Here is a 12,937-nt window from a genome sequence, read left to right as displayed (position 1 = left end):
TAGGGAGCAGGCCTATTTATACCTTAGTTATGTGACTTTAATTCTCACCAATGAAATCTTCTTTCATTATAATTAACTGCAGCAGTAAGTTTCTTGACTTTTTTTCTTAGTTAAAATAACATTAGATAAATATAAGGCCCAAATGTAAGTAAAAACCTGACTTATAGCAGTGCTTAATGCTAAAAAGACAGTGACCTTTACAAATCAAATAGAATATCTACAAGACAAGTTAGTGTCAGGGATTATGACACCAAGAATGTTTAATGTGAAGAAAAGTGGAAAAGATTCTCAAGCATTGTGGAAGATATCAGGGTAAGCAATGTTTCCTTGTTGAATAATAAAAATCAAGAAATTCTTAAATATCTATCTCACATTTCAGTAGATGAATTCTTGAGCAAAGTAATTAGACTGGTACACAAATTTAACCTTAATAAAGACACCATAAAATTACTGCATCTTATTTGGAAGCAAAGGTTTACATTTAGAATTAAAGTGTTAATATTGTGTCTTCATTGACCATCTAAATAGTGAGTTTCCCTTAGGCACTGGTAAATGTAGACACAGTTACTTTGGCTCCACTTCTGAAGAAACAGAGGTATTAACAGTAAATACATAGCCAGTCATGTGAAGTTTTACTCTGTGTATCAGGAAACAACTACCTCCCAAAGCCTTCTGTATTACTTTGCACAGCCAAACTGTCATTTCTGTAAAAGTATTCCTACAGTCAGGTGAAGGTAAGTTAGCCACAAGGTTGCTAACTTTAAATTAAAGGAAGGTTAATAATTAATTAGATTCTTAAAGTAACCTATTAGCTAATGTTTGATAGCTACTTTAAAAAGAGATTAAACCTTAGAGTAACACTCAATCTTTTGGATTTTTCAGGCCCCAGACAAGTTTGCAATGAAGTAGTGGATCCTTATAGAGCAAATCAATTCTACTGACAGTAGACTTCAGTTTCTTGCTTACTCTTTGTGAAGCCTTTTAGAAACTCAGCAGAAAACAGGTGTGCACAAACCAGAGTGAAGAATGATGCCTAAGTCTTTCAGAAACACTCATCTGTAAGGAATAGCCCATGCTAAATAAAATATGGGATTAATGGAAGAAAAATTACTTAACTGGAGTAACAGTATTTTTTGTTGTTTGTCAGTTTCATAAACGAAATTGTTAGAACCTTGGATTTTTTTCCACAGCTTGTTCCTCACTCTTTAGTTTTGAAGCTTTTTATTGTGTTTATTATCTAAGGATGAGAAACATAATAGAACTGGTTGAAAACAGAATAGCAAAATACCTTAAATTGAGACTTATTCTCTCAGGTTTTGCAGAACACTGGGCAAATGCTTAGTTACATTTGTCTATTTCTCCATTCTGTCCCTGAAGTGAGAGGATCTCATTACCCAAAAACCAGACTTTATATCAAATTTCAACAACAGCAAATTAAAAATCAACTTGAAAAGCAGTTTCTCATTTTACAGGAGTTTTTCAACCAGCCATTGTTAAATGTCTCTGGCCAGTTTCCCTTTTAATATGTTGGGGGAGGGAAAGAAATGCATGGATTTTTGCACTATTAGAATTTACCTGGAGAGAAATAAGCAAATGAGTAAGAAGTGAGGTAATTGCTATTTATCTACTTCCCTAAGAAAGAAAGGAATGTCTTCTGTGATTCTGACTGTCATAGGGTTTGTGTGGGGAGATTTTTTATTATTATTATTTTCTTTCACTTGCCAGTCTCTAGTGAGACTGGCTTCTTGTTTCATAGGGCATCAGAGCATTTGTGCCACAGATGAAGGATACAGACCTTTACAACTGGCAGCAGTCACATACCACTCCACTTCTTTATTCTTGTCTTGTTGCTAGTAACTAGTTGTTAGAGTAACTGTGACATTACTCTGGCATGAGACATCGATGACGTCCCAGTGGAGAATAAAGGAGTATGTAATATGTAGCATACGTATTCAAGAATCTAAATGGCTAGTATGTGGAACAACTTCATACATACTTTTTCCTATACAAAGACAAAGAAGAGTTTGAGCCTGAGAAAACTAGAATCAACAAAAGGGGAACAGAAGGAACATGGACTTTCTCTAACGATACCACTGCAGGACACTGTCACTTTCTGGGTATTGCAGTGATAATATTTAAAATGTCATGACCTTGAGAGCTGTCCAGTGATGTGATCCATGTGGGAATAATACTGTTCCGAAAGAATGGATATGAACCTAAGTAGTGAAAAGTGAAAGAACTCCTGAGACCTAATACTACCCTTGCCTACTGACGTGTGACTAAGAGCCCTTGCATTACTAGCAACTAGAGCATTAGAATAATTTTTAGAATATTGTTAAAATTTTAAAACCAAGTTAAATTTGATATGAGGACTGGAGCTGTCATGTAACTATTTCTATAAAACTTGGTTTTTGTTTAGACTGTATTCCTCAGTAGAAAAATCACATTGACAGTGATAAACACCAGCATTACTAAAACAAGGTTGTGTTGCCCACAGGCATTTTGCACAGATAATCATTAGATATATAATAACCCAGAATGTGGCTTGTAAAGCAAGTTTACACAGGCCAGGAAAAACATTTTAAGCATAGTTCATGTTGATACAACTTAGATACTAGTAATGGGTTTTTATTCTCACTGTAAAATAATCAGTTGGAAATTTTAAAAATTTGGATCCTAGAAGAAGAAAAATTGATTCAGTTTCAGTGTTTTCTTCTAACACTGTTAAGAATCAAAAAGTAGTCTACTATATAGATCATGTACATACTAATATTTTATTTAGTATAATAAGCTGATCCTACAATTTAACCATCTGTTTCAGAAGTAGGTCTTAATTTTCTGAAATTGCTGCCTTTTTTTTTCAGTAGGTCTTGAAACATATATTCTTACAAAGAATGGGTATGTGAAGATCAATTAAATCTTTAATTCTGTGTTTCTTTAGAACTCATTTATCCTAGTTATAACAGTTATCAAAAACATGATGATGAACTACACCTGAAAATTGAGCTCCAAGTAGTAAATATAAGTAAATGTCAGGAGACGATATATATTGTAGGTATAGTCTCAGGAGAGCTTGTTTACAACTTTCTTTTATCTTTTGTATAAAGTCTTTCTCCAAGACAGAAGAGCAATCTTTCAGTGAATCATTCTGCTCTGGAATATGTTTATCTTTTCATAAATGCTTGGTATGTGTTAAGTCATATTTTTAAGTGATTTTTCTCCTGTAGTAACTCGTGATTATTGGTTGAGCTGTAATGGTATTAAGATCAATAGCAAATACTGCAAGTATTAAATGTATTACCTTTAACTGTCAAACAATATAAGCAGTAAGAAGGTTTTTTAATTGTCTGAATACACATACCATTGCAAATTTGTTCATATTATGAATTAAAGTTACATAGCATTTCAACAGTCAGTCTTGAGTTAGCAACTTTTATAAAAAATATCTACATTGATCAGTATAGGCATTGAAGAGACCCAGGGCATGGATCCATGCATTTATAGGCAGGAGAATACTAGCTGTAAATTCAATAGCAATTTTAAATGTACCTGTAAAGGTTAAAATGTCACAGTTTGCATAAGTTTGGAAACATTTTTAAAATACCTGAACTTTTGAAGTTCTTTCCTTAAAAAAAAAAATTAGAATAGCTGCCTCTTACCTTTTTTTTTTTTACTTGAATGAATTGCAAAATACATAATATTTTTCTGTGTTGGCTACTTCCAATTCACGATAATAGCCTTCAACCATCAGCCCCCTTTCTTCCTTCCACGTGTGAATACGCAAGCGTATTTTGTGCAAGTATACTACAGTATACTCTCCACTTACTGAGAAGAGTAAGTCTTGGAGAGAGTTTAAGAGAAAATATCAGAAGCACACTGTTAGATTTTACTGCTGTCATTTGGTGCATTTGTCAGATGGTAAATAATTTTCAGGATTTACATTTTAGCTAGGTGAGCTGCAGCAGGCAGTGTAGAGCAGCAGGTGGCACTAGTGTGAATTTTGTATCTATTTGCACGGCAGATCTCTGAAGAGGGATATACACTACTCTGTAAGTGACCTGTCATTTAAGAAATCCTGTCCCACAGTGACTGGAATTTTTTGGCTACTACCCGACTCCAGGTCAGACACGTAACAGCTAAACTGCTCCTGCATGCAGAGGACCTAGAGTAGCAGCTGTGTCTCTGCTGCCTGTCAGATGCTCAGCACTGAAATTTGGCTGGTCCCATCACACACTTAAGTGCAACTGAGACGCAGGAATAGCTCACAACTAGTCTTCCTGGCCTCCTTTCCTAACCAGCATGCAAAGAGATACAAGGCCAGGTAAGACTGGGCAAGAGAGTTGGCTAAGTATACTGTCATGGAGGATGTGGAAAATAAAAGCTAGGATGCGAAGTCTAACTTTTCCCCTGGCCTTCTTGCAGTCATGTTACTGTGCAGCGGTTGATCTGTAGTGACTATTTCTTCCTGAGGGAGAGGTCTGTGTGAGGCAGCTGTGTTGACCAGTTGCTGGAGGTCAGCCCCTTCCCCTTACCCAAACATAATCAATCACCAATGGTCAGCTGCTGTAAAACATCAGAGATCTTATGATGATTGCAGTAGGCAGATTTTTAGTCCCATGTCAATCATGCAGCAGCTTGACTGGCACTGAACCATTAAGCTGGAACCTGTGGCTGTTGTGTTGGTCACCTCTATCTTAGGTTATTTGTTTGAAGTTTCTGACTGTTTAAGAAAAAAAAAAAATCAGTGCGTATTGAAAGTCCACTGGATTTTTCTAATTTCGCAAACCCTTACATCAATAGAGTGTTTTACCTGAATGTAAAAAAAGATGAGGCATTTTTCAATACAAGTAGACATATGCTTAAGGTTGCAGCACACAAGTCAAAGAAGACACCATGTTTAAATACTATATTCTTTTTGTTCAGTAACACCCCAAAAGAATACAGAACTGCACTGACTCATCTCAGACAATAATGACAAAAATAAATTTTAAAAACTATTTAATAAACATAACATAATAATATGATGTCCTATATCACTTCCAGAGGGCAAATACACAGAGATACAAGAAATAAGGAGCATCCAGTTGCATCTTTGAATGGATCCAGCAGTCAGAAACACCCATAAAACAATGAGACATAGAGGCAAAACAATCCATCATGCCTCAAGTCATCATGCTGCTTATTACCTTTAAAATGAGTGTATGGTAGCTGTATTTCATCTTTAGGCTTAAGGGATTATTTTTTCAACAAGTTTAAAGATGGATCTGTACTCAAAGAGATCCTAACAGTTAAAAACTTAATTAGTCTCAATGCGTAACTTTAATTGGAATATACATTTAGCACTACATTCTTCCATCAGAATTGTAGTGTCTGGTAATGCATTGTAGATTAAACTTTGTCCTGCTGACTTTGCTTTCAAACTGGGTCCCGCAACTCCACTATTCAAGGGTCAGAGTTTATTTGATCTAGATACAGCATTCTTAGGCTTAGTGAAAAAAATCTAAGCAGATGTTTTTTTCTTAGAAGCAGATAAGAGAAGAAGAGAATCAGCAGCAACTGCTTCAGTCCAGGCCTTGGGCTGAATGCAAATTCCATTTGAGAGAGTGTTACATGGGAAGCTTCTAGGAAAACAAGCATTTGTTTTAAGTTCTTTCAGTGCATGTGCATATAGATATATACAGCATATTTAGTTATAAAAAGTACACATGCAAATGTACAGTTTGGGGAAAAAATAATATAGGTCATCAGAATTACATTGTTATGCAAGGTGAGCTTTTGCACACCTGATAGCTAATGAAGAATTTATAAATACACCACAGTATCTACATACTGCCAGTTCTTAGAATTCTATACAGTTTGCCTAGATATTTTGAAGAAGGATTAGTTGTACCAACGACCTCACCTGTAAGCATTCTTTCACTAAGCGTTAGATTCTGTGTAACATGAGAGGGAAGAGGATCTTTCAGATAGCCAGACTCAACATCTATCCTGTTACCATAGCAGTATTAACAGAAGATGAGAGTACCACTCAAATTCAAAAATTCTGATTTGTCAAAAATGAATTTTCTGTATCTGTACTTGAAATTAAACTGAAGCACTATTGTGAAGAGCAAATGAATCTCCCTGTTGTCACATGTTACAAACAGGGAATGTTGACTTACCTTCCATGAAAGGTCTTGCCTGATACAGGCAGTACCATCTGTCTAGTAGTGGTCTATAGCAGAGACTCAGGGAAAGCATAAGAATGGGGTAAATTGTCATGGGTTTTTTTTTTCCAGAATAATTTCCCAGCCTCCAGCAGCTTGTATTTCAGAGACAGTGTCTGTAATTTAAGATGAGCTTTTTTAATGCTGTTATGCAGTACCTTTTTAAGACTGTGTAAACTTACGGTATCACCAGGAAAGAATTCCACATCTCACTACTTTACTTCATTGTGTGACCTGTAGCTGACTCCTTTCATTTGTTTTGAATGTGCCTCCTGTTAATTTTAGTTGATGACCTCTACCTCTTACACTGTAAGAGACAATGAACAATCTTTCCCTATTGACCTTTTCTATGCCATCCAGTCATTTATTTCCCAGGCTGAAGAATTCTGTTATATTCAATTGTTCACTGTATGGCAGCTTTTCATACCGTGGTTCATCCTTACTGCCCTTCTCAGCAACTTTTCCAGTTCTGCTCTATCCCCTGTAAGGTAGGGAAACTGGAACTGGATTTGGTATTTAAGTTGCAAGTGCCTAATGGATTTATAAAGCAGGCTATCCAGAAAGCATTGGTAAGAATAGGCACCAGTGAAATGTAAGTATGAAGGCCAAGAAAAAAGGCTCAGTTTTCTTCTGCCCTGCACTGAGCTGAGTGTCACAACCTTGATGTCTTCTTTCAATTCTGGTGATTTAGAAGCTATTTGTAAAATCTAAGCATAATATAATAACTTCTTAGTATTGATCTGAGCTTGCTTACATTTAGAATATTTTTATATTCTTTTCTTGGCAAGGAGAGGAATGGTTAAGAAAAAAACATCAGATTAAACCCTGGCTCAAGTAGGATATCATTTACAGACTGGTATTTCCAAGATACATGGCTACTGACTGAAGATCACTTGATCATTTCTAGATACTCACTGATTACTAAACAATACATAATATTTTTTTAACCTACCAGTTTCAAAGGTTAATCCTCTCCAGAGTGAGGGAGTAGGAGCAAACCACAGAGATGAGTTGATTCCCCTAACATACAATCAGAGGCAAAAGGTGCCTGCCCTGAGCTGTATTAATTCAAACCCAGAATCTTCAGAACTGGTTCTGTATGGTTTGTACCCCATAGATTCTCTCAGTAGGAGACTAAATTTTTGCCTGAAGTAGTAACTGACAGGAGGAGATCACATGAAATACTGGAAATTGAGGCTCTAGGTACTAATAGTCCTTCACAGACTTCTATAGAGGATTTGAAATATTGCATAAAGTGTCGACTTCTGTTGCCACAGTTGTAACAGTTCTGAGTTTTATAACGTGTAACAATACCTCTGTGTTTGAGACATACGTCTGTGATTCATGTATAAGTCCATCAAAACCTCTTACCCTTATGTTCTATTACCTGGACTTCAAGATACCAAGTCAGCAATGTATTTGTCTTGTCTTCAGTCCTACTTTCTTGTAAGATTCAAAATGTCTGTTGATTTATCCCCAGCAGAGATCTCTGCTTTTAGAGTGTTTTTCTAAGCACAAGAGGAAGGTGCATAAGGGACAATGATGCTGCAGTATCTTTTATTCTCTCATCTGAACAAGCAATGTCATGTACAGTTGCAAGTCATGACTTGCTACATGTTTCAAATTGATGCTAAAAACTCTATTCATTTTAGATTTCCAGAACTGCAGAAACTGTTTTTAAAAAAAAAAAAAAAAAACCAAAACCCACACACAAAAACCCCCTTCTAATTCTGACCTCATACACTTTCATAGAGTAACCACCTTGAGAGATCACTAAACCAGAATAATTTATCTCACCTTAACATAAGCTAATCATTGTTCTTGCCCACCGCTTAAAACCTTTGCTTAGTCCAAATGAAACTGGTGATCTACTCCATGCTTAAAACATGTGCAGTTATCTTGCTGAATTAAAATGTGTCTTTATGTAGCCTTATTTTTTTAATGAATAACAGTGGGTTTATTGAGGTACAATTTTTCAGTGAGTACAACATCATAGTGATTGTTGTATTAAACACAAGAATAAATACTTAAGTTTAGCTGTTCTTTGTACATTTGAGTGTATGTGTTAGCACTAATAACTTTGTGTTCAAAACAGCCATAAATGGCCAGACTATAGATGATCACCAGTTTTATCTTGTAAAGAAAGATTGATCTCTGATCAGATCTACAAAATCTCTATCAGATAAAGTTGCTAAATATGTCTTGTGATACAGTGTTTACCTCCTCTAATGGGTTTGGTGCATGCATTTATTTTTGCCTTTTTAAAATACGATAGCTGAGTAGACAAAAAGAATTCTCAGCTAAAATGGTACTGCTGAGTCTTATAAAACCCTCAGGTTATCTTAACATATGTCTTCTCTGGATTTATCACAGTTTAATGAATTCAGTCTTTAATGTGTTCTTAGCACTTTTCCATAGAAGTGCTGTTCAAGCTTTTTCTGTTTAAAGAATCTCTTACATTCCTCTTGAATGATCTCTATAATACACACACACTTTCCTATACAAATAGTATTTCTGTATTGTATCATACCAGCTGTAAATATGGCTAGCATTTTTTTACACCAAACCTGTACTGAAAAAATAAGTGGTATCCAAAACTCCTGCAAGGCATCCTTCTAAAGCTTTATTTAGCCCAGCTTCATCAAACTGAACATTTATCTTATTTTCTTTGTAATTGTCATTTACAAATATAAAAAGCTATTGGTGGAACCAGTATGCTATTCATTAACTCAGTTCACTAGGACATGAATAAAAATCATGTTTGAATTAAATTATTTTATGGTGGTTCCTTTCTTCTGCTTGGTTTGGTACTTGAGTGCTAAGGTTCAGTTAGCTTTCCCTGTCTTGTGGAGATTATATCAAGTAGTCGGCTTTGGAAAATATCTACTAAGTAGACTTATTACAAAAGCAAAATTAGAAAACAAATACAGTTATTTAATGTTTAAAATTGATCCTGGCAATAAATTAAGGTACTGCTCAAGTAAAGTTGGGCAATATGCTAAATATATAGGGATATATTCAAAGTTGTTCAGTTGTAGTAGGCTCACTAAACAAGAATAAAAGTTAAGCTAATGAAAAGCCATGAGCTAATGTTTATACTGTAGACAGGATTCAGTCTGTTTTTGTATTTTGTAGCAAATATTCTAATGAACAGAAATTACTCTTAAATATGACCTCTTTCTTGATCTTTAAAAGCTGATGTCAGTTTTGTTGAAGTATTCAACTTTTTACTTTAAAAAAAAATTCAGCTTATTTGCTTACATAATTTCTGTGCTGTGTTCATTTCTTTCCACAAATAGGTGCAACCTAGGGCAGAGGTGTGTAAGGACCAGTAGAACCAGTTTTTCATTGCTTCACACTAAAAACTTCTAGGGCTTCATACTCTTTGGGAGCATCCTGAATCTCTACAAACCTAACACACCACCATATAAAGTTGAACCTTTTCCTGGTTTTATATGAATGACAAATCTTGTAATGTTTTAAGTGTTGTTCTTTCTCTGTCTCTCTCTCTCTTTTTCTGCATAGAATATTCCGCAGTTGAGATATGGCCCTCAGCCAAAGAGAAGAGGTTAAAATAGAACCTATCTGTTGAAATAGCTATACCTCTTTAGTTTGTGGTTCTCAAAATGTATTTAAATGACCTTCAGTATTGTGAGAGTAAAAATGTCATGCTGGACTTTGTTTCTCTGTCTTTAGAAAAGAAGGCCTAATTTTAATTAATCCCTTAGCAGAAGTGAAACACTATAAACAAAATGCTCAACTGACTCAAAGCAGCAGTAACAGAGCATGGTCAGTAGTAACTATTGTAATTAAAGTGTTTGACACAAAGGTTTCTTAGAGTTGCAAAGACAGTCTTGTTTTGTAGATGAGGAGTTTCATATACAGCATTTTCATTAAAGTGAAAGTACATTGTTGTTAGAGATACAGTAGATGTTTTTCTAAGAATTAGGTGTTGGCTGTATTAATGTTTACAGAAATTTTGCTCACGTCATGTTCTAGCTCATTCCCTAACACTGTGATCGTTCATTTAAAATGCTTTCTAATTAGTCTGGTATACAAAAAAATTAGTCTGTAAATTGGACTTAATTTCTGCAACTCTTTTCTTCAATCTTAAATTGTACATAAATTTAAAAAAAAAAAAACACCTCTTTTTTTTTGTTTCCCCAACTTTCATAAAGAGAAAGCTAACTTTCTTTAAATTCTTGATAGCATTAGAATTAATTTTCTCACTGAATCACACCCGAGAAGTACCAGAATATCAGCAGGCCAGCCCCACCACATCCTGGTCTCACCTATGAGGTTCACAAGGCTAATTTATATCAGTCCCATTGTCACCTTTGAAATATATAAAAGCTCAGACGGGTACTTTGCAAATCGAATGTATGAAGTGATGCCTTTATCTGAACTACATGATTCATCTAGCCAGCATATTTTACTTCATTGTTCATTAGATTTTTTGAAAACTGGAAGTCCGGCACTGACATCAGCTACAGCTTTTTACTGTGCAAGTAATTCATATTTATTCAAGATACTGCATTATACTTAGCTTTCCAAAATATTAATATGGAGATATTATTACCCAAAAGCATGCTAACTATATTAAAATACTATAAAAGGTAATGTTCCCTCTATGTTACCTATTACAACAGTGTATAAATGCTATAACAAGTAGATTAATGGGAGCTATGAATCCTGGCACATACCAATGCCAAGTAAGTTCAATTTACTCTGTATAGTTTTGCAGGGACTATGTTACATCTTGAACATACCTTTCAAACTGTTTTGCTGCTTCAGGATACAGCAGACCTTGACATGTACATTTTAGGGGATTTTGTTCAATACTAAGAGGATGAGTGTTGATGAAGGTTATATGTTTTGTATCAGCTGAAGTATTCACTAGTTGTTCCATTGGGTCAAAACACAGAGAAGACAACTGAAAAAAATGAAAGTACTCTGTGTAGGTCAGAGTCTGAAGAATCCTGACAGAGTACATACTGCCCTACAGTTCAAATACGGACACAAAACATATGGATTCACTGTAGCATTCAGAAAAAGTCTGTTGATTTTTTTTTAATGTAGAAAAACAGCACATCCTCCTTAAAAGGAAATTTTCATAACTAATGAATCTCTAGCATCCTGGAAAAGTGGGAGGTTTTTTATAGCATTGGGGGTTTTGTATGTGCTACATTACTAACCTGCCCTTGCTTCAATTCTGCCAATTGCACTGGTCACATTCATGGCCATGTATGAATTGGCCCGATGTTTGTAGTTAGTTCTGGCAGTCTGAAATCGCGATCATAAACCTAAGGTTGAGCATGAATTATGGGGTCGTGGGGGGAAATTTACACTGTTGCTATAGCAAGAGTTAACTTCACATGACACTTCCCAGCATTTACACAACTTCAAAGTGTAAATAGGATTAGACAATACTTCCTTCATCCTGTCACAGTAAAAAAGATGCCTTTTAAATACATCTTGTGTGTCACCAAGTTACTGTCTGATCAGGCAACATGCCTAATGACAAACTTCTGAGAGCATGTTGAGTTGCCTTGTGTCTCAAAAAATCCTGACAGATTCCTCCTTGATTTCCTGTTTCAGTATCACATAAATAATTAAAGTCAAAGCAAAGATTAATTAAGTAATTAATTTGCTGCTTCTACACAAATAAATATGTACTCCCTTGTAAACATTAATGAGACCATGTCAATGAGCTGTAAGAAATTTGTGGCACTCTGCAACGGGAAATCCTACACTACTTGAAAAGATTTTGTAAAAGGGTTAAAAAGTAACAAAGTAGTAAACTTCTGCTTTGAAAAACAAGGGCCTGCCTCTGTTAGAGCAGCCCAAATTTGCCTGCTGCATCCATGAAAGCTGTTCGTTCAGGGAAGGTCAAAGGTTTTGTTGTTGGTGCACCAGCTGATCATCTGTAAGCCTGTCAGGCTGTACTGCTGAGCATAACAAACTGCTGTGCATTGCTGATGTGCGTCACAGGACCCTGGGGTTTTGCACGGGGATTAGTCAGGCTGTATTTGGAAACGCCCTCAACTGCACCTTGTGCTGCTATATTAGTGTTTCTCAAGCAAGAGGAATTTTCTTTTGCTTCTGCAGCTGCTCCTGCAAAACCCCTCTGGTAAGTGTGCACAGCTTCTGTCAATAGTACTGACTGTCTTCTGCCTGCATTTTTAAGCCAAGGTTATGAGCCGAGGCATTGCTTACAGTTGTTTATTGTGACAAGCTGTATTTTTAAAACAAAATTTTGATAGCACAGAATTGGCAACAGCATTGAAGGAATAAATATATTTACCAGTTTTTACTGAATAGGTTAATTCATCTTAAATGTTCCTCTACTTTTAAATATGTATCAGAGTAGTCTTAATCTATCTTGTGGATATTTTCAGAGTGCTGTAGCTATGTACCATGCATGTCTGCTTTTATTTCTGTACAGCAGGAACAGCAAAGATCACATCATATAGCAGACCAATTCTTAAAAGGACTTGGTTGGTTTTTGTTGGCAGCCTGTATGCGAGCCCTGTGTCTCTGGACTCTGCTTGCCACCTATGCTGTTGCAGTAGGACAAAATCAAGGACAGAAGAATCAGGAGTGCCCTAAACTCAACGCACAGGTACTCTTCTTTAAAAGCACAAAAGGAAACACTGTTGTCATGTTTTCTGTGAAAGCTTGCTCTCTCCAGATTTTTTGATGTGGGGTTTTTTTCCCCAAACTAAATATCA

At 35.7% G+C, this 12,937-nt stretch overlaps 1 protein-coding gene across 6 annotated transcripts in view; it reads left to right on the top strand.

The window, feature by feature from the left end:
* Positions 1 to 12,937, top strand: part of NT5C3A (5'-nucleotidase, cytosolic IIIA) — a 28,989-nt gene that overhangs the window by 2,801 nt on the left and 13,251 nt on the right. For 2 of the 6 annotated variants that reach the window (XM_074841320.1, XM_074841325.1), the window contains one exon: positions 12,722 to 12,828. The exons of 1 other annotated variant lie outside the window; for it this stretch is intronic. In XM_074841320.1, the coding sequence (XP_074697421.1) occupies positions 12,727 to 12,828 (102 nt within the window). In that variant the 5' untranslated portion in view covers positions 12,722 to 12,726. Of the gene's footprint in view, positions 1 to 12,185; positions 12,337 to 12,651; positions 12,829 to 12,937 lie in introns of those variants that run through there. 3 more of the 6 variants (XM_074841316.1, XM_074841307.1, XM_074841290.1) reach the window with 3 other exon arrangements.

This window comes from Strix aluco, chromosome 1, assembly GCF_031877795.1.
Source record: "Strix aluco isolate bStrAlu1 chromosome 1, bStrAlu1.hap1, whole genome shotgun sequence".
Classification (NCBI taxonomy): domain Eukaryota; kingdom Metazoa; phylum Chordata; class Aves; order Strigiformes; family Strigidae; genus Strix; species Strix aluco.
The sequence above is the reverse complement of the archived record's forward strand: the minus strand, read 5'-3'. Positions and strand labels throughout refer to the sequence as shown.